Genomic DNA, 22,591 nt, shown 5'->3' on the forward strand with positions numbered 1-22,591 from the left:
AGGCTATCCTTCCCTCATACTGGACATATCAGCAGATGCATATAACCTTTTTAATTCATCAATCAAAATTCAAGATTATGTTACATGCATGCGAAATATAACTAATCACCGGTTAGTTAAATAACATCTCTTATATTTACAGAGAATGAACAGAGATTTTCATAATTATGATAATAATATTACTAGAGAAAACTATTTACCAACTAAACACGGAGCGATTGAAGATGAAGACTTTTCAATCGACGAAGCTATTGCAGTTGTAGAAGGACCTCCTATAGAAAATGGTGGAAATATACTGTGGATTGAAGCTCCGCTTCCAGAACAGGGACATATTATGTCACCAGACGATATTAATGTATTGGAAGAAAATGTTTTCAAACAGCACGAACCTCACATGTGGCATACTGATATGCACACACATACGGAAGGATCAGAATATGATTGGGAATTTTCACCATACCATTTCTAAGAAAATACCTGCTACCGGAAGATATCATTCAATTAAAAAAGAAGTTCAGGTCACAAGATTAGTGATATTAATTTTGCCGATGACTCATGCGGAGAACCGTAACACATACAAGTTTAATTTCTGGTATTGAATTGTCACTTATGAACTATTGTCACCGTCATCAGTGTTTTGTGTTGTAGATACATCAGTTCGAACATTTGGAAACCATAAAAGCCGTTGATAAATTTTGTTATATATGACTAGTCACTCGCTCAAGGTGTTTGAACATATGCTGATCTTAATGTTTACATAAATCATCTTATTATTACAATAATATCTGGTTTATCATTTCATCAGTAAATCAAAACTAATATTATTAAAGATGACAAGCAAATATCTTCTAAATCTTAATATTATTTGATCGCTAAATTTAAGGAAAATAGTCTTTTATATTCGTTTACTTATTAACAGATGTTGATAGGATTTTACTTAAGAAATAATAGGTTCCCAAACGTGGTTTATCGTTGAGGTCTTATGCGTAAGAATATATCACGAAGGCCGTAGGCCTGAGTGATATATTGTTTCACATAAGAACGAAAAACTCTGGTTATTCACTGATAAATCACACTTGGGAACTTATTATTTCGATTCTAACACGACATACTAGTATCAACAGTGTTAGAAAAAAATGGAAACTACTTTTTACGACCGCGCTACGCACCTGGATCGGATGACGTCATTGCACGCGAGTGGTATATTGCAGAATAACCCGAGATAGATTTTGCTCTACATGTATGTAGGTTATTTGCTGGTCGTGTTAGAATAGTATGTAACAGTTGATTTGTATACATACACGTTGAACTTGTCTTATAGGTGAAGACAAACGGAAACCGATCCTGTAAATACTTGTACATATGAAAAGTTTAAAACCCCATTGCAAATTTTCTACGTTCATTTATTCATTATACTGATGTAAAATCATATACAATAACATAAAAACAATATTACTTAGAATACCGTTGTCATCTTTGTTATTGCCTGCGTTTAAATTTTACTCTGTAAATAAAGTGACTTATAATGCAAGTATGTATAGGTCTGTTCATTATTATAAACGTAAACACAAGTCACTATCATAAGAGATTTATCATATCTTATCTTGTGTTATATTATTTCCTACACAATTACATGTACATTACCATATGAGACACCTTATGTTCTTTGCTTAGCCTTTTTCTTCGACATCGTTTATTGCCCGTACTTTTATGTTGTCAATGACGTTTTTCTTTTGTACAAATTACCACATTTAAATTGGTGGTCATTAAACTGCTGTTAATACTTTTAAGAAAAATACCAGTCAAGCAACCCTTCAAAAATTGGGTTATCTGTATTCAGAAACTTTTATAGATATGTTATAATAATTAAAAGGACAGCTGACACAGACTTCTTTCCCTAACATGATTATGGATGATCATTCAACATATTTTTGTTAACAACATTATAAACATTTAGATAGACAATTGAAGAATCAAGATACAAATTACAAAACAAAAGACGAAAAACGGCTTCGCGCATTTCAACAAATTCTCGTAACACAGAATGCAAAACATTCCAGTCATTCCGGCACCAACATTGTCTTACTTGAATGTATGTGATCAAATCTTGTCCATCATATGTGATTAAATAGTCATAATAAAAACACATATGTTCAGTGCCAATTAGTATAGCAAAGTCCGTTGTACACCTAAATATGCACAATGCTGTATGCTTCACTATAAATTCCATTGTTTACACGTTTCCTCAGTGATTAATGGTATACGGCTAAATGCATGTTTTTGCATAATGGTCCATAAAACAAAACATTGTGTATAATTTAATAAACACAAAGTCGCATGTTTCGCAATATCATCCATGTACATGTAGCTTTCACGTTTATTTCACACAAAAATAGTGCTACATTTTACAAACGCTCCAAACACCAACGTACTTTGGTAAATACAGGCTTTATCTATACTAAGTAAGTTCGAATCTTCTGCCTAATGTGTCTCTGGCATACTGGACACTGTGTCAGTGGTTCAGCGCACTCCATGCATAGACGGTGATGCGTACATGGAATGAACAAAACGTTAACATCATTCCGTCCACACGTCATGCATTTTATCAAACTTTTAAGACGCATATTTTCTTCCATGGGAGTTTCTGAAATGTATAATGCTCAATAATATAAACATTTCAGCTGCAAGAACATCGCTTACACGTTCTTAATGCGTAAGATTCAACTGTATTCAAATGTTATCACATTTTTTTCAGCTTGACATGTTCGAGTGAAAAATATGTAGGTACTCCAAAGTTGAAAATACTTTTTTGATACTTCTTGCTTGTACGAACCTTCAAAATTGGCAAAGATCTAACCATTGCAAACTTTAAAAAATGTTTGTTTTACATGATGATTCAAAACATCTTTCACACCAGTTTTCATGACAATATTCTGTCTGGTAAAAGACATCTCGATGTTACATTGAAACAAATGAATCTTCTCTGTATGCAGTATGCAGTACAATAATGGTACGTAACAAACTGCAAGAGTTGGACATATTGTCATAATTTCATGGAACTATATAAATAAGTGTTTTATTATACGACTGCTGAAGTAGATTTTCATATTCTATTTTTTCCCCCGCCTTTTTCGAAGAAAAAAGGGAGATATAGAAATAGGCTGCGTCCTTCCGTTCTTCTTTCCGTCCGTCCGTCACACTTCGTGTCCGGACCATAATTCTGCCATCCATAAAGGGATTTTGAAAAAAAACTTGGCGTAAATGTTCCCCATAAAGAGCCGATGTGTCATGCACAAGACTCGGACCCCTAGCTTCACAACATGCATGTTACATCCAAATTTTATTTTAATTTGACCTATCTCTACCTGGTAGTGTGGCCTTATATTATATAGAATTATTTTTTAGGATTAACTCCCCTTTGTTGTTACTATAAATAAGTTATATTATATTTTTTTTTATAATTGGCCAAAAAGTTCCATATGCAAATACAGGTGCAAGTGTAAAGACATTTGCTATGATGGGCGTATACTGTGACATTCTGGCACTCTTGTTTACTTATAATATGTAGTACTGGCATGCAATATGTTTTGTGAAAAATGTCTCTAGGCGGGGTACGCTGGTAACTCTGTTACAATTTTTTGTTTCTAGTAATAAATGTAATAAATACTGCTATACAACTTACAGTACTGATGCAACTAGCGTGTAATATGAGACACGTTACGAACACTAATTTTTCACACGTGATGACCATAGGGGTATAAATTAAGGCCAGGTTCTGCTTAAATTTCAATGTGGATGTATTTTTGACACATTGTTAGAACTAAATTAGACAGAATGCTGCATTTGGTGAAGTTTACCCAATGTAAGTATGAGCAGTAATACCATATCTGATGTAGTTTTGCGATGTGTGACAGTTAAAATCTCTGTGAGAAGATACTAGTACATAATCCCTACTTTTCTCTTCATTTATGATAGTTTTAGCTGATTATTCAAAATGAGGTAAGGATTTTTATTTTATGCTACCTAGTGAAATACTGAAAAATATCAGTGAGATATTTCTCTATATCACTCACAGTGCCGAACTTCTTTTTTTTCAGATAAGATTATCTCCCTTGAAATATATTCTATAATTAACTGCCTTTGTTGCCTTTATAATTGCTGGTATCCTATTATTATCATAACATTTAAGCCATACAGGAGACATGTACAGCTAGATAATCCTATATAGGCCAAGCTAGCTATAATAAACTTTGCAAAAGAAATAAAAGTAGATCTAATGCTCTAGAAATATTACCTTGGTTGCTTGGCCTTCAAGCCGTTAATGTGTTAATGTATAATAGATAATCTTTCCTCCACTTTTCATCGGTTCCTCACCATCGTATGGTAGATTTTACTGGCGACAGCACATTTAGTTGGTTGTTGTCTTAGTTTATTATCACAAGACATCAACTCAACCTTATGTAATATGCCAGCATTTCTGTCGAAATTCTTCCCCACCCAGCCAGTTGTGTTCCAAATTCCATCCCTATTCGTTATGCTGTACAGCTCCTAGACAAATATTTCCATTAAATCCATGATGATATTCAATTCTGCAGCTTGATTTTCCAAGGACTTTCGGATAATCCCCAGTTGTTTACGTTTTTCGGATTGTTTTTTAATCTGACCTTCAGCGTTTGTAAAATTAATAAAGCAAGCTTCTGGTTATTCAACGAACTGACGGCATTGACCGAAAAGTTTTAAATTTGCTTACTTAACTTCTGTCTGTTGGCGGCGGATTGTGCATTTTTTAACAAAATATTTTAAATGTAGTTTTTGTTTTCAAAAACAAAATGGCGTCGTGTTGATTTAATGGACCTAATCACCAATATTCGATATTAATGTGCCTGAGTGTCCATGGTAATTTAGCGGATGCATCATATGTAACACGGAAGCCTAAATAAATCTTAAGATCATCATGAATTATTGGTCTTATTTGAACATGTAAGCATGTATTGAACAGAAAATTCGTTGATCTTTACCAATTAGCATAAAATAAAAAGAAAATGTGTTTGTTTGCAGTGTGATATCGAAATATATCTTCACCGATAAGGGAGACAATTGAATATTTTCACGAAGGGGGAGCCTGAGCGAAAATATCAGAATTGTCTCCCATATCGGTGAAGATATGTTTCGATATTACATTGCAAACAAACAAATATCCTCTCTATAATCTGAAACGGGCCTGGCTGTGTGTGATGACACTGTGAACATAGAATATATAGTAAAAGGTATAATACCAAACAAACGTTTGATATTTACCCTGATGACGTCGTTCTAACTCAGTAGCTTTTTCCTGGCGTTGTTTCTTTTCCTTTATTACCTCAACCATTTCAATTATCTCCTCTATAGTGGGTTTGATAGAACCTGTAAATAGGTGAATAATTCTACTTAACAAAATAAGCTTTAAGCTTTTATCACGATCGAACTAAATTAAATTAGTATAAATTAATTAACAGATACGAAGAACTGTAAAATCAGTTGCAGCGATATTAACACCTTCAAATCAAACATTGGTTTTAAATACATTATGCTTTAAATATCAAAGTTTGCAGGTATATCAATTCTGGTTTAAGCCGGTGCAGATTTGGTAACTGATCAGTATGATGTACATTTAAAATGCTGGATAGAGGAAGTGTGACCGCACTTGCTTATAGGATGTGGAAGAACAATGCTCTAAATATTTTAAAAGCAAGTTAAACTGAATAAAATTCTAATCAGTAGTTACAATGCAGTAAAAAGAAAACAATTAAGATTAAAACGTTGAGACAGCGTCTATATTAATAATTATCTAGGAGTGAGTTATGTTTCAATGATTCAGAAACCCTGAAATTTCTTTCTGTAGCTGCATATGCATTTAGAAAAAGGTGCCTTTATTCAGGGACTGAATTATTTTTACATTATTTCGAAAGAACATCAGTCTTTAAATCAAAATGGTAGAATTAAACTAAGATCTATTTTGGTTAAAAGGAGTGGGTGCGTTTATTAGGAAACGCTTTTAACGGGTGTTAACACTGGGGTTTAACAGTAGTTTCTGCACTAGATCCCTTAAAACAGTTACATGGGCTATCTGTAGAGCAAAAAAAAACAGCATTTTGTAAAACTTTACAAAGCTATAACTCTTAAATCGGGCATGGCTTCCATATGTTCTGACAACATTGAGCAGATTCACTTCATATGTATACATTTCTGAAAGTATGGAGCAGATTTCTATAAAATTGTTAAGAGAAGTTAGTCTTACAAGGCTTATTAGTATTCGGCAATATACAGCGTTCTGTAAAATTCCGAAGGGCCATAACACCTTAACCAGACAAGGTCTGACAAGATGAGCAAGTTCAATTTTGTAAATGGTATTTCTGTCAGAGAAGCTAACCAAACATGACTCATATAAGTATTGCATTTCACAAAGTTTCAAAAGTCCGTAACTCCTTAACTAGATAAGGTACATGTATGTCCTGACACATGTGTGTATGTTTGGACAAACTTCCTCCAAAACTGTAGGAGGGATGGATAACATGACGACAACTATACCCCCTCCACCTCTCTTTCTCCCTTCCACCCCTCTCCCGACACACACACACAAAAAAGACAACCAATTTCTCGGCGCTTATAAACTAGGACCACGTGCAATAAATGTAACATAATGTCACTTAAAGCTACTCGCCCTCGCCCCAAGTCTGGGTGAAAATTTTCAACATATTACTTATAAGAATAGCTTGCAAAATTATTATGCCAATAAGTTTGTACCACGAGTCACTTTCAGAGTACTCAATTCTTATGGATTTTAGAGGGAAAATACTTTTCGCCTAAAATGTGTTGGTTGGTACATTTAATACATTTATAATATAAGTATTTTTAATTTAATAATTGTACAAACAGTCATACTGATTTAGATATGTTGAGCTTTTAAATACACTCCTTAGTTTAAACTTTAAAAAGATGCTTATAAATTGTGTTTACATTTGAATATAAATACTTAATGATTTCAACAAATGACAAGCCCTGTATTTTCCTTCTAATGTAATTGTGTTAATGTGCACCGATCCCAGTAAAAGTGCAAACATTAGCCCATGTGAGAGACATAATGTGTTATTTTGTCTTTCAAACACACCCCCCCCCCCCACCCCCCCCCCTTCACCCATCCCCCAGAAAAATTAAATTTAGTTTACATTAACTATCAGACAAGGATAATAAATGGTTAATCAGTGCAGACTAACCCATGTTTCGCAGATCTTCTACAGCTTCGTTAAAATCTATCAGTTGATATCCCATCTCTAGACAGGTGTTCTTATGTTCCTCTAGAATAGCTTTTATTACTGGATCTCTCAGAGCTAGCTGTCCAGTTGCACCAGGCAGACCTTGACGACCGGGGGCTTCCTCGTTTTCTGGCTCCTGCAGAAAGTAAGCTATGTCACTCAATTATACTGATTTTTATGTATTTACATATCCGCAATGTTCGATCTACTACATAAAACATCAAACAAATAAAGGGGAATGTTATCTACCTCTGAGTTATATTGTTCCGAAGCTTGAACAAGCGCTATGAATTCATCCCCTTTCTTCTCCCTGGCATAATCACATGCCGGAAACCAGCGACAATGCTCTGTCCATGGAATATCATCCGCGTCCCAACGTCGAAGTCCACCATCACACATGAAACAGCGCACGTGGTCTTCGAATCCTGTCAGATGATAGCAATTCATGTAGGTGGTTTTATAGATATATTCAGGCAATTTCTAAGACACAGAACAAGGATATATTTCTATAATTTTCTCATACATTGAGAGGAATATGAAAAGGCAGTTAATGTGTTGAATAAAGTAGTGCATGTAACTAATCGTCTCACACTGACCACTTATTATCGTAGATAGTCGGTGACAAAATCAGAAAGAGCAGCAAGTGAAGCAAGAGGAAAATGGTACAGAGTCTGTAGTAATGTATAGCACATGTAAGCTAGATTAACAAAATGAGCCGCGCCATGAGAAAACCAACATAGTGGCTTTGCGACCAGCATGGATCCAGACCAGCCTGCGCATCCGCGCAGTCTGGTCAGGATCCATGCTGTTCGCTAACAGTTTCTCTAATTGCAATAGGCTTTGAAAGCGAACAGCATGGATCCTGGTCGCAAACCCACTATGTTGGTTTTCTCATGGCGTGGCTCAAATTATGAAAATGAAACTTGCACGTCATTCTAAGAAATCCTAATCATGCGCGTCAACAAAATGTAAGAATAACTTGATCATAATAATTGATAGAATTTTAATATTTGGTTCACTGTCCGACCTGAATCCTTCAAACTATTCTATAAATGGACACAATATATTATTGTTAAGTTAGTCTCCTGAAAAATACAGAAAATCATACCTGTATAGTACAGTCCAGCGTCAGCTAATTCGGCAGGTGTCTGGTGTAAATAATTCGGCCAGCCAGTATATGATGAAACACGGGCCTCATATGTCTGGTATTCAGGATGTCGGCACTGCACGCTTGTCTCTGGATCTATAAATAGTTGCTCTTTTAATTCAATAAAAGTACTCATTTGGGACAAGTGTTTTACATATATACGTTATTATTGTTACGAAAGCAAACGGGGATGAAAATGAAGGAAAATCCAATAGTGTTTCCGGCTGTTACGGAAATTTCCTTATTTTGATACAATTAATCCGCCGAGTAATTTCGGGAAGAAAAGACATTCTAAACCTTTCACTTATCATTACCGCGTGTAACCACATAAATTAATATATTGGAAAAAAGGAATATTATCTTTTCGATTTTCGCTCTTTATTGGACGGTCTTTTAAAATAATGAATGAAGATACCGGACTAATTTTACTTTTAGAGTAAAAAGAAACATCATTCCGTGTCTATTGTAATTTTTACGAAACTCTTCACGAAACAAACTTAGTGCATTTTTATATATTAATTCGTTATTTTGAAATATTATCTTATTAAAATATTTCATTTTGAAAAGAGAATGCTCATAAGGATCACAGTCTATCTATAGCAAATGAACGAAATCATATTTCGATAACTTAAAATGGATGTTTTAAATACTCACGTTGCAGGTCACGTGCTTGTCCATTAGTTTCTGCTTGCTGGGTCTGAAAGGAAAATTTTTAATTAAAATAAAAATCCTTACCACCGAAACTGTGTCATAATATATTAGCTATGCGTTTACCTTTGCTATTGTTATATTCTAGTAAAGCAAAAAGTACATAAATATTTATATGAATGTTTCTGTTTTGTCATTATTTTTTATATTATAACATCACTGGGATAACATGATAAATATAAAACGGTAACAGTGATGATCAATGAAAGATGGTCAAGTCAACAGTTATGCATTAATAGAAACTAAAGAATCTGACTATACATAAGTGTAAAGAATTCCTAGAGAGGTAACTGGATTTTTCAAATTTTCACGGTGTCTTCATTTAGTTCTGCATTTGTCATCAAAATGTTTGATGGGTTATTAATAGGGTATTTTAGATTGTAAAGAATGACCATTCTGGACACCAAAGAGTGATTTTTTAATTTTGGTTTTACAATTTGGCCATAAAACTGACATTATTAATGATATCTTAAACATTCTAACATAAAGCATCAATTTATGAAAGAAAATCTTGTATGGATATGGTGGATCAGACAGTAGACTATAAAAGTTTGTGTTAACCCTTATCATGCTGGACACGATTGATTCTGTTTTTGCTACCATATCCCAGTGTTCGAAACTTGAACCGGTTAAATTTTCATTCAAAATACTGTTCTTGGTGGGAGACACTGGTATGATGTTTTGATTTTATTGTAAAGATTTTTCAGTGTTCATAATTCTTAACTCGTACATTTGTTTTTCGAAGTCTTCTGAAATGGGGAAAAATAACCCTAAAAGTTTATCAACCGTTAGCTTAATCGCCTGTTAAAGTTTCGAATAACTGGACAGTCTGATCAAGATCTGCACTGTTCGCCATTCAGTCAGTATCTTTTTAGTAAGCACCCCTTTTTAGTCAATGGTAATGTCAAAATTGAAAGATGGACATGTTCATTATAGAAATTAAGCAGGGTAAGGTTTAATCGGTTAACCTTTATAGCAGATAATCTTGCAGCTCCGAGATGTTCAAGAAGGTACTGACATTCTCCCGAATATCGTACATGTTCTTGTATGGGATCATCGCCTTCTGAGAAATCTTTGAGACCAATACCACACTGAAAACAGCGCACCAGGTCACCTTGATCTGAAATCACAGGAAAAAACAACGCCATCCGTTAAGGTGAACCAGAGAAAGTAAGGGCGGAACAATTTTAAAAATTCACACCTAAATGAGCATTTTGCCGTTATTATAATATATAACTTAAAGCGTCACAATGATAATTTAACAAAACATATATTGCCTAACTGTTGGTATCTAATTAAAAAACTATTAAATTAAATCTGCATTATATTGATAACTAGTAGGTTATGTTCCCTAATTTAGCTCTTTTATTAAATTATTCAAGGTCAAGATACCTGTGAAGAAGAAGCCGGCTTCACAAAGGCATACTGGGCCGGGATTTGAACGCGTCCATCTTGCGTATGTTTGCAGCCTTTGACTGTAGTCTATAAAGTCAGGATATCTTGCGGGTCGGACCGATCTTTGAGGTACTGTCGCCGTTCCTACAGTCGGTGCGTATGCTGATTCAAGCTGTCTGTTACCATTAAGAATACCATTTCTGGTCACATGATGTCCAGTGCTAAAGTTATAACCACCTCCCGCGGATATTGCGGAAAACGATGCTCCATTTGAAAACGCGATTTCAGATCGCTCTTGACTTGCCTGATCTGATGATACCTGCTGGGGAAAGCTAGTTCTTGCAAAATTTTGTGCCATCATACCGAAACACTTGACAATGAATATGAAGAAGCAGGCAGAAGCGGATGTTAACTTGTATCTTGTTGCTGGACTTTTTTCATAAGCACTTGATGCGTACAAACACTAATTCTACATAACAAATTAATACTTTACAAAGGCAAATCAGACAATTACCTTCCTCGGTCAACGGTTCGTTTATTTAACATTGGATGGGAACCGTCACTGTCACTGGTATACTGATGATTTGCATCTGCTTCACAAATGTCACGAGCAATTAGATGTATTATCTTCTTGACGTATTTCCATTCAGCACATCGAAAACGCTGAGGACCATAAATATTTCTTTTGCACAAATGTATTCTTTTACAATAAGCAATGAGCTCTGCTTTAGGAATATACCTTGGGGAATGTAGTATTTTTGCTGTCACCATTGTAGTGGCTATATGGAGTTCCTTCAACTGGGTAGATAGCCGTTATTATCTGAAACAAATAACGGGAATTTTACTGAATTAAAACCAATCTTTTTACACACTTCAGGGTTTCCAGTATCAACCGAAACTTATGATTTGTGTGTATAAATAGCTGGTATCCTATGCTTAATCTTGTTAAAGGACTTTATAATGAACATCATCCTTTATCAATTTTCTATAAGACTATCTCATTTATTTGTTATAGAGGATTGCATATTTGATAAGTATAGTAGAACATAGGACTGAATTTATTTGTTTTAAATGCCTCCGCCTCCCCCCCCCCCCCCCCCCCCCCCCCCCCCCCCCCCCCCCCACACACACACACCCACCTACACACACACGTTTTATGGCTCTGACAGTGTGACAGTATATGTTCATGTGCAACATTGAAAGTAGTGCTTCTCTGAAATAATTTTGCATATTCACTATTTGAACAACTATGCTATCTGTTTCTAGAAACAACAACAACAAAAACCCGTAAGACAGCCAAGCTCGACTATTCGAAATATTGTCCCAGAAGCAGGAAAATATTACCAAAAAGGTTAAATATCAAAAGAGTTTTTAAGTTCAAAAGGGGACAAAATTTAACCAAAATGCATGTCAGAGTTATGGGACTTGGTGCTATCAACTAGTTTTATAACCCTGAAGACACATGTGAAGTTTCTTTTCAATATCTGCATTAGTTTTGGAGATAGTAACTTGCATGTAAAACTTTAACCAGAAATTTCTATGTCCAAAAGGGGGCATAATTTGCCCAAAATACATGTCAGAGTTATGTGACTTGACCCAGTGAGGTTTGTAATTGATCTAGAAAAAGAAAAAATAAGTTTCAAATCTATATGCCCTTTAGTTATAGCTGTAAGTACTTGCACGCAAAACTTTAACCAGGATTTTCTAAGTCCAAAAAGGGGAATAATTTGCTCAAAATACATGTCAGAGTTATGGGACTTGATCCAGTGAGGTTGTTAATTGATCTAGAAAAAGAAAAAATAAGTTTCAAATCTATATGCCTATTAGTTATAGCTGTATGTACTTGCACGCAAAACTTTAACCAGAATTTTCTAAGTCCAAAAAGGGGCATAATTTGGCCAAAATGAAGGTCAGAGTTATGGGACTTGCTGCTATCAACTAGTTTTATAACCCTGAAGACACATGTGAAGTTTCAATTCAATATCTGCATTAGTTTTGGAGACAGTAACTTGCATGTAAAACTTTAACCAAAATTTTCTAAGTCCAAAACGGGGCATAATTTGCTCAAAATACATGTCAGAGTTATGGGACTTGACCCAGAGAGGTTGGTAATTGACCTAGAAAAAGAAAAAATAAGTTTCAAAGCTATATCCCTTTAACTGATGGCTGTATGTACTTGCATGCAAAAACTTAACCAAGGTGTGACGCCGACGCCGACACCGACGCCAGGGTGAGTAGAATACCTAGACTATTCTTCGAATAGTCGAGCTAAAAACAAGAGCTCCACCAAGCGGGACAATATACGCATGTGAGGGGATGGGAGGGGAGGGGAGGGGGGCGTGGGTTGCAATGTAGATTGTTGAAGTCTGCATCAACACCTGTCTATATTCCAAGTTTCAAGTCAATACCTTTAATAGTTTTTACGTTATGCTCTGGACATGAAATATGATTGGCTGATTTCACCTTGCTGTGACCTTGACTTTCGATCTACCACCCTGGTTCATGCTCTCACCACATCGCCTCATCACCTCATACCTACATCCCAAGTTTGAAGTCAATACCTTGAATGGTTAATAAGTTATGCTCTGGACACGAAAAAAAAACGAAAAAAAATTGATCTTTGAGCTCAATTTGTGACCTTGACCTTGGACCTACAGATCCGGTTCATGTGCTCTGCACATCGTCTCATCGCCACCTACCTATAAGCCATGTTTGAAGTCAATATCTTGCATAGTTATTTAGTTATGCTCCAGACACGAAATATGATGGCCAATTTTGATCTTTTAGCTCAACTTTTGACCTTGACTTTTGACCTACAGAGCCGGTTCAAGCGCTCTGCATATCGTCTCATTGCCATCTACCTATATGCCAAGTGTAAAGTCAATACCTTTAATGGTTATAAAGTTATGCTCCGAACACACATTATGACGGATAGACGGACAGACACACGCACCATCACATAAAACGTCCCGTTTTTTTTCCAAAAAAGGCGTATAAAAAAACCCAAACAAAAACCATAAAAAAGCACTAAGAAACTTTAAAGGACGTGATAGACTCCACCATGTACTGTTACAAAAATGATTTCTTTATTGATTAAAGGTTAAAATGTGTATGCTATAACTGTATCAGCCGAAAGCCAGTTAATAAACACAGCAACATATATCAACTTTTGTTAAAATACTGTGTGACAGATATCAGCAAAAGCGATCACTCAAACCCTATCAGGAACAACAACTCTGCTAATTATGCTTTGATTTTAACGACATTGCAAGTGAACACGACCATCTGCAACAAATAGCAACCAAACTATACTAAATAGTAGGCAGCTGGTGAACAAAAATTACAGTGTCTTGTAAATGAGAGGGTAATACATCTAGTACTATAATGTACAGATTCAAACTGCAATTAACATAACCATTCACATAGAATATAAACCGAAGCACAAATACTTTTACAAAGTTACAAGAAAAAAGCGATCATTCTTTCACGAAATCAGTGAGATAATCGTGTCCAATCTGACTAAAATCATTTCCTATTAACGCTACACTTTGGATATGAAGACAAGCTATAGAGCATCACGTTCAGACGTCCTTTCCGCCTTACTTTCAACAGTAAAAGTTAAAGTAAAATATATTTAAACATTAGATTGTGATTATCGCGGGTTCATAATTGGTATGGTTGTGCCCTCGTGTTTCATTTGCGAAGAAATAAAATAATAAGGCTTGAGGAAACACCTGAGAATTAGTTATTTTCCCTATTGTTTCCCATTCAAAATTGAAAAGCATTGTAACGGAGTACTGGAGGTAAAATGCCTTAATGATAAAGCTTTATATTTAACAATCGGTAGGTAGGTGTTCCTCATGCTCTGTGGTGTATTGGTCTAGCACGCGGAGAACTTTTTATTGCCGCGGCGGCCCTGGTTCGATTCCCGGCTCCGGTGTGATTTTTTCTTGATTTCGCATTTTTAAGATAGTTTAGAAACAAAAGCTCATGTTCTTATGTTCATAATATTACGAAATTTCTATTCTAAAGATGATTTTAGCCAAAATCTGTATACTGGCGGAAATAAAAATAGAATATTGGAAATCCGATTATACAAGAAGATGCGATCCCTCTCTGCCTGTAAAAAAACCGTTTTATAAGACCAATAATGATAGTTCTGAGAGGCTATACTGTAGTAGATTCTTGGATTTCGCGACGAAAGAGGGCCTACCAGTCATCTACTGCTTGCATCAACTATGAAAGTAAAAGATTAACTGCGTAACCATAATAATTCGGTAGTGTTTGTTTTACGTTTAACTACCTTTTAACAGTATTTCAGTCACAAAAATAATAGTAATAATTTACGAAAGTTGAGTGGGTAATTGCATCCTCATACATAGTCCATTTTTGTTATGTCACAGTCCACATTTCCGAATTTATCCGTACTTAACTAATGCTTTCATGGCATTCATACACGTTTCTGGATGTTCATGTAAACGCCTGCAAATTGTATTTTTGTTTCGAGTGTTGCGAGGAATTTTTAGCATTAATCATAAGATTTATATACCGTTATGTTCAGATTTCTTATTTATTTGAGTTACCTTCGAACAAATGGTGCAACACATAGGTGAGTTTTCTATGGAATGTCATGCAAATTTCTAACTACACCATTCAAAACGATAAATGTTTATTAATTTAAATGACTATTTTAGGCCCTCCTTACAAAGTTGTTATTATACCATAAATCTTGGCGATATCCGTATTAAAAGAAAAACGCGCTTTTCTTTTGTAAGCGCATTAAAACTGATTTTGGGCCTGCATGCCCTAGCAAACATATTTTAAGCCTTTAATTAATACCTGAAACAGAAACCTATTAAATTATGCGTTTATGAAACGCGTGACATTCTGTAAAATGGGAACTTCCGTGTTCCTTTCAAAATATAAACGTTTATAGAACCCACCATATAACAAACTGCCTTCATTTCTTGCGTCTGAAGCATTCGCTCACATTTGTTCGTTCAGACTGTCTATTTAAAAAGAAAAAAAAAACGTCTGCAAATAAGGTACCCCTGTTTTATTAACATGTACTTACATGAACCTTAGTTTTGTCACAATGTTTTGGAATTTTGTACTCGTATATTCTATTTCAATCTATGCTTTCGGATGAAATACTGAGATATAAAAGATATATTTGATAAATTCAAAGTGAAAAATATCAAATAATTTTACAGTACTTCAGTTTGGACTACTTTAACAGCGTTTAAATTCATTTCCCCTTAGGGTGCCTCAGACGCTGTCATCCAATGCGATAATAATTTCAATAAGAGTAGTTTCCGGTGTACAAATTAAATTCATATTGAAACCAAGTTTTCCTTAGTTTTAAGCTTCCGCCTCGCTATGCGCCGTTTATTAACAGAAACGAAAATAGTATCATTTAGTATGGTTTTGACTTCCGATAAGATATTGAAAGGGTCTGTAGAATTTCAGGCATATTCATGTACAGCCCAGCAAAAACTGTCATTGAACTAATAAATCACAAAAACAGTATATTGCCAGGCAGGTAAACAAATAACCCATTTTCTCATGCAGTGCACATGTCCGCAGCAGTCAATTCTCCCCGGATGTACCATTCCAACTACGCTAGTTCAAGGACACATTATCCGCATCCGCTGTGCTCTTGCTAATTGTAATAAGAAAGTGTTTCATTGTACGTGCTTTACTCTTGCCATGAATTAAAATAAATCCAGTACGTGTTATTGAAATGAAATGTCACAGCTCCGCCACTCGTAGAAACAAGAGTGCCAGACTGTCGTCATCAAACTTAATCTAATTCAAGGGGCATAATCCAAGAGTGCCTGGGGCGATTTGGCCGGTTATCGAACTTGGCCAAGATATTATGCCCTTAAACATTGTCAGCAAGTTTGGTGAAGATCCGATGAAAACTGTCTGACTTAGAGACCGGACAAGGCTAAATGCACAGTTTTTCTGTAATTCAAGGGCCATAATCCAAGAGTGCCTGAGGCGATTTGGCTGATTATCGAAACTGGCCGAGATATTATGCCCACAAACATTGTCAGCAAGTTCGGTTAAGATCGGATGAAAATTGTTTGACTTAGAGACCGGACAAGGCTAAATTCGCTGTTTTTCGAGTAATTCAAGGGCCATAATCCGAGAGTGCCTGGGGCGTTTGGCTGGTTATAGAACTTGGCCGAGATATTATGCCCACAAACATTGTCAGCAAGTTTGGTGAGGATCCGATGAAAACTGTTCGACTTAGAGAGCGGACATGCTTTGGACGCCGCCCGCCCGCCCGCCGCCCGCCACGGGTGTTCACATAATACGCCCCGCTCGTATAATAAAATTGCTTACATGAGTTAACACAACTAGTAGCAACCGAACGAAAGTCCAATACAAGAAACACGAGAAAAACACAATCGTGTATGCGTGAAAATCTACAGTGTATTTTATAGTTATTAAAATTAATGTGGATAAGTAAATAAAACCGAAAATTAATTTATGAATATTTTACGCCAATGGCTTATACGTACATGTGCTTCTTTATTGGTCATGATATAAACAAGAGGGCCAAGATGGCCCTAGGTCGCTCACCTGAGAAACACACCATAACACACCATAATTTGACCTAGTGATTTCATGGAAAAAAATATTCTGACCAATTATCATTAAAATTGGAGCAAAAACCTTGAGTATAAATAAGTATTTTCTTTGATTTGACCCAGTGGCCTACTTTTTGATCCAAGATGACCCATATACAAATTTGACCAACATTTCATCAAGGCAATCATTCTGACTTAATTTCAGGAATATCAATCGGAAAATATAGCCTCTATTGCATACACAATGTTTTCTTTGATTTGACCTAGTGACCTAATTTTTGACCCCAGATGACCCATATTCAAACTTGACCTAGATTTCGTTAAGGCAATCATTCTGACTTAATTTCAGGAAGATCAATTGAAAAATACAGCCTCTATGGCATACACAAGGTTTTTCTTAGATTTGACCTAGTGACCTTCTTTTTAACCCGATGACCCATTTTCAAATTCAGCCTAGATTTCATTAAGGTTATTATTTTGACTTAATTTCAGGAAGATCAATTGAGCCTCTATCGCGTACACAAGCTTTTTCTTTGATTTGACCTAGTGACCTAGTTTTTGACCCCAGATGACCTGTTTTCGCATTCGGCCTAGATTTTATCAAGATAATCATTCTGACCAAAATTCATGAAGATTAATTGACAAATACAGCCTCTATCACATACACAGGCTTTTTCTTTGATTTGACCTAGTGACCTAGTTTTTGAACCCAGATGACCCATTTTCGAACTCGGCCTAGATTTCATCAAGATAATCATTCTGACCAAAATTCATGAAGATTAATTGAAAAATACAGCCTCTATCGCACACACAAGCTTTTTCTTTGATTTGACCTTGTGACTTAGTTTTCGACCCCAGATGACCTGTTTTCGAACTCGCCCTAGATTTCATCAAGATAATCATTCTGACCAAAATTCATGAAGATTAATTGCAAAATACAGCCTCTATCGCACACGAGTGTATATCAAAATCCCCTTGATCAAAATCCCCTCCACTGAAAAATGACTGGGTGTTACAAAATCCCCTTCACACATTTGCAGGGGGTATCATAATCCCCTCTGTTATTAACATTATAGATATATAGATATCAGTGCTCCAAATTATATTATGTTTGCTAAAGGCATTGTATTTACGTGCTTTGGGCAATAGACTTTTAAGTTGTATATAGTTGTATTTGAACTTGATGAAATAAGTAAAAATCACAGAGGGGATTATGATACCCACTGCAAAAGTATGAAGGGGATTTTGTAACACCCTGTCATTTTTCAGTGAAGGGGATTTTGATCAAGGGGATTTTGATGGTCTCCCATCGCACACACACCCTTTTTCTTTGATTTGACCTTGTGACTTAGTTTTTGACCCCAGATGACCTGTTTTCGAACTCGGCCTAGATTTCATTAAGATAATCATTCTGACTAAAATTCATGAAGATTAATTGAAAAATACAGCCTCTATCGCACACACAAGCTTTTTCTTTGATTTGACCTAGTGACTTAGTTTTATCCCAGATGACCTGTTTTCGAACTCGGCCTAGATTTCATCAAGATAATCATTCTGACCAAAATTCATGAAGATTAATTGAAAAATACAGCCTCTATCGCATACACAAGGTTTTTCTTTGATTTGACCTACTGACCTAGTTTTTGATTCCAGATGACCCATTTTCGAACTCGGCCTAGATTTCATCAAGATAATCATTCTGACCAAAATTCATGAAGATTAATTGAAAAATACAGCCTCTATCGCACACACACGCTTTTTCTTTGATTTGACCTTGTGACTTAGTTTTTGACCCCAGATGACCTCTTTTCGAACTCGGCCTAGATTTCATCAAGATAATCATTCTGACCAAAATTCATGAAGATTAATTGAAAAATACAGCCTCTATCGCATACACAAGCTTTTTCTTTGATTTGACCTAGTGACCTAGTTTTTGACCCCAGATGACCCATTTTCGAACTCGGCCTAGATTTCATCAAGATAACCATTCTGACCAAAATTCATGAAGATTAATTGAGAAGTACAGCCTCTATCGCATACACAAGCTTTTTCTTTGATTTGACCTAGTGACCTAGTTTTTGAACCCAGATGACCCATTTTCGAACTCGGCCTAGATTTCATCAAGATAATGATTCTGACTAAAATTCATGAAGATTAATTGAAAAATACAGCCTCTATCGCATACACAAGGTTTTTCTTTGATTTGACCTAGTGACCTAGTTTTTGACCCCAGATGACCCATTTTCGAACTCGCCTAGATTTTATCAAGGAGATCATTCTGACCAAATTTCATGAAGATCAGTTGAAAAATACAGCCTCTATCGCATACACAAGCTAAATGTTGACAGACAGACAGACGACAGACGACGGACATCGAGCGATCAGAAAAACTCACCTGAGGTGAGCTAAAAAAAAAACATTGTTTTAAGTAAGACGCGCTTCGGACAGTCCAGTATTTTACATATTGGATCGTTTTCGTCTTATATCATATACTTTCATTCTAATGACAGTAAAATGAAAGAAAAAGATGTCAACAATGTATGAATTTTGCTAAAAGATTTATAATCAAGCTAGATAATGATAATAATAAAAATTAAGAAGAAAAATACCCTTTATACAGCATAAAAGTTTGCTTCTACAACCCTCTGTATTCCTTTCAAATTTACCCGAAGCACGTAGTATTTTGTTTGGGATTCCAAAATTAAACTGCGTATTATACAGGTAGTGTTTATCTAGCACAGTTTAAGCTATTAGGTGAAGATATCAATTTCTCACCTATCGGACAGAAAAATCTCTATTTTTAAAAATGCTGGAAAATCTTATCTCACATGGGTTATCCCACACTCCTGTTACGGACTACTTCATGCACTGAATATACATATTATTCATGTAAAATAATTAAAAATCAGGTACCTTTATCTTTTCTCTCCGTTCCTTATAGTGTATTTCTCGATTCAAAATTCATTACTTTATGATAAGAACGTACCGTTATGCTACAAACGATAAAACTAAAGCGGAACTTTGTTATTGTGCGTCACTGAAATGTCACGACTCACTTCTGCTTACAGACGTCAATTTCCCGCGTTTTAAATAGTTTCATATTTTCATGCTTGTTTTTATTGTTTCTGTTGTGGTAAGTGAGAAATAGAAACCATCATTGGTGTTCGACGAAGATCGGAAATCCTAACCCTCGGGCGCACCGCTCAAGTCTTAAACTCGGCACAGCCTCGTTTAAGACTTGAGCGGTGCGCCCTCGGGTTGGGATTTTCTGATCTTAACCGAAGACCAATGACAGATTCTCTATACGTTCTTTATTTGATTTTGTTGTTTGTGTGTATGTGTGCACGTGTGTGTGTTTTTGTAGCTGATTTGTTTTTCTTTTCTTTTTCTTGCATATTAAATAGAAATATACATCTGACAGCTCTATAGTGAAAATGTTTCGTAGACATCAACATGTACAAAAGCTGATTAACATATCAAGAAACATACCAAGAAAATAGTAACATTTTATTTAGTGACAGATCGTTATCAAAATGATTGCCGTATTTACTAATCCCCAAAGATAACGTGATTCCGGCGCAAACGCGAGGACGCGTCCATTTCATGATAATTGATAAAATGATAATTCCTACTGATTGTGCAGTATGTGACACATAAATATCATTATTTGTTTCATTTTTGACTGACCGGTAGGTATATGGCAAAATAGCTCAGTCGGATAAAATGCAGGTACCAAATCGTTTTGCATGATCAGATATTTTGTTGTTGTTGTTGTTTTCCTATCCCTTTTCAATTCTGTTCCCGTATTGTTCGTTTTTTTTCTCGTATTGTTTGTGTTTGTGTTTGTTCATGTGTTGCATATGTTTAGTACATGAGTTTAACTAATATGACCTTTGATATGATATTAAACTTTCCTCATCTGCCATGTCGGCTTCAGATATTTCTCTCGGGTCATAGAGAAAATGAAAAAAAAAAACTATTTTTATACAAAAATAAAATGAAAATTAACTGCCGTCGCTGAGTTTTGAACCCATGCGGCAAAAGATCTGATGCTAATTTGTAATTGGTACGAAAGCGTGAAATATTTAGATTTTGACAAGTTACAAAAATGTGCCCTATTTAAATTTTTGTAAACATCACGTTATCGTTGGGACATATTTACCCGGGTTATAGTCCGATTTCGAGGTCAGCGATGTTTATGACTTTTAATAATGGAATGGTCCATTGTTTAGGTAGTGTTATTCAGTACGATAAAGCGGTTCTTACCTAAATAAGGCAAGGTAAATTGTGCTGATTTCCCTTATCGGCAGACGAGTCTATAACGCCAAAATAAAACTATAGCTGACGTGTTTCTATATCGATTAACAGACAGTTTACCTTGAAATCGGTGACTGTTTCAAATATCGGTCAGTGCAGTTGTTGTTGTTGTTTTTGTTAGGTTTAACGTTACTCAGACTTACGTAAGGGTCATATCTGTTTTCTTCCAGTTTAGCATGGTAAAGGAAATTCTTATTTGCCCCTCAGGCTTAGGTTGGACTGGCAATTGGGTATAACAATAAACCGACCTTCTGTAAGCCAACTGGAAGGCCTACATCTACACCCCAACCAAATGTTCGAACCCACATGAGTCGAAGTCTGTTACTTAACCACGCGGAATTATAGCCGTTATCAAACAACTGTGCACGATTTCTATCTGAAATTCCTAGTGGATCTTAACATCATGATGTTACACCCTTGAAAATAACAAATTAGTTTAAAGATACTGTGTTTACATACATATTGTTGATTGCGTACACCTAAGTCTAAAAATAGATATTTGGTTTTCCAACAATCAATATTTTATAAAAACTTAGTGTTAAGGCTCGTCTACTCTATTCAAGAAAATCTTGTAGGGCCCATAAATCACTAGATAATTTATATCTTGTACAAGCAATTAGTGCTTTGCAATATTACTTGAACTTAAAAGAAACATTAATTTTAAATGGAGGGAAATCATGACAGGTAAATAAAAACGATGGCCGAAATGATACCGGTACAAAGTGTTTATAAGTAATAGTTACAGTATGTGTGAGAGTACCGAGATGTACCCCTAGCTCTGATATATCCTGGTAATACACGAGCATTACATATTATAACTGTTTTATCGCATAGTTTATCATTAAAATTTATATATTATTTTCATTTAAATTTGTTTATTATTATTTTTACTCTTTTGATTCCCTTTCTGCGCCTCGCTGACTGAAACACTAAAACTTCTGTTTTAGAAAATGTGTTCCCCAGATAAAAGTATCCAACAGATTTCTGCACTGGTTTTAAATCTTTAAAATTTCATTGGCCAAACATATTGTAAAACTTGTTGTTTTGTTTGTAAAAAAAAAATCGAAGAAAAAGAAACATTTGAGAAATCTCAGAATTTCATATATTTCATGTATTTCTGAATTTGGCAATAA

General features: G+C 35.4%; 2 protein-coding genes across 13 annotated transcripts in view; one reads left to right on the forward strand and one right to left on the reverse strand.

Moving 5' to 3' along the window:
• Positions 1–3,095, forward strand: part of LOC123552674 (sushi, von Willebrand factor type A, EGF and pentraxin domain-containing protein 1-like) — a 42,535-nt gene extending 39,440 nt beyond the window's left edge. For all 12 annotated transcript variants that reach the window (XM_053540484.1, XM_053540490.1, XM_053540493.1 and 9 more), the window contains one exon: positions 143–3,095. In XM_053540484.1, the coding sequence (XP_053396459.1) occupies positions 143–469 (327 nt within the window). In that variant the 3' untranslated portion in view covers positions 470–3,095. The remainder of the gene's footprint in view (positions 1–142) is intronic.
• Positions 1,383–19,831, reverse strand: LOC123552676 (putative inhibitor of apoptosis). The gene is made up of 9 exons (XM_053540500.1): positions 19,751–19,831; positions 10,540–11,362; positions 10,116–10,267; positions 9,094–9,136; positions 8,401–8,535; positions 7,542–7,717; positions 7,254–7,428; positions 5,299–5,403; positions 1,383–2,644 (listed from the first exon to the last, which is right to left on the reverse strand). The coding sequence occupies exons 2-9, from the start codon at positions 10,901–10,903 to the stop codon at positions 2,454–2,456; spliced, it is 1,341 nt and encodes a 446-aa protein (XP_053396475.1). The 5' UTR covers positions 10,904–11,362; positions 19,751–19,831; the 3' UTR covers positions 1,383–2,453.
• Between the last annotated feature and the right edge of the window lie 2,760 nt (positions 19,832–22,591).

The sequence above is a fragment of the Mercenaria mercenaria genome, chromosome 4, assembly GCF_021730395.1.
Source record: "Mercenaria mercenaria strain notata chromosome 4, MADL_Memer_1, whole genome shotgun sequence".
Taxonomy (NCBI): Eukaryota; Metazoa; Mollusca; class Bivalvia; order Venerida; family Veneridae; genus Mercenaria; species Mercenaria mercenaria.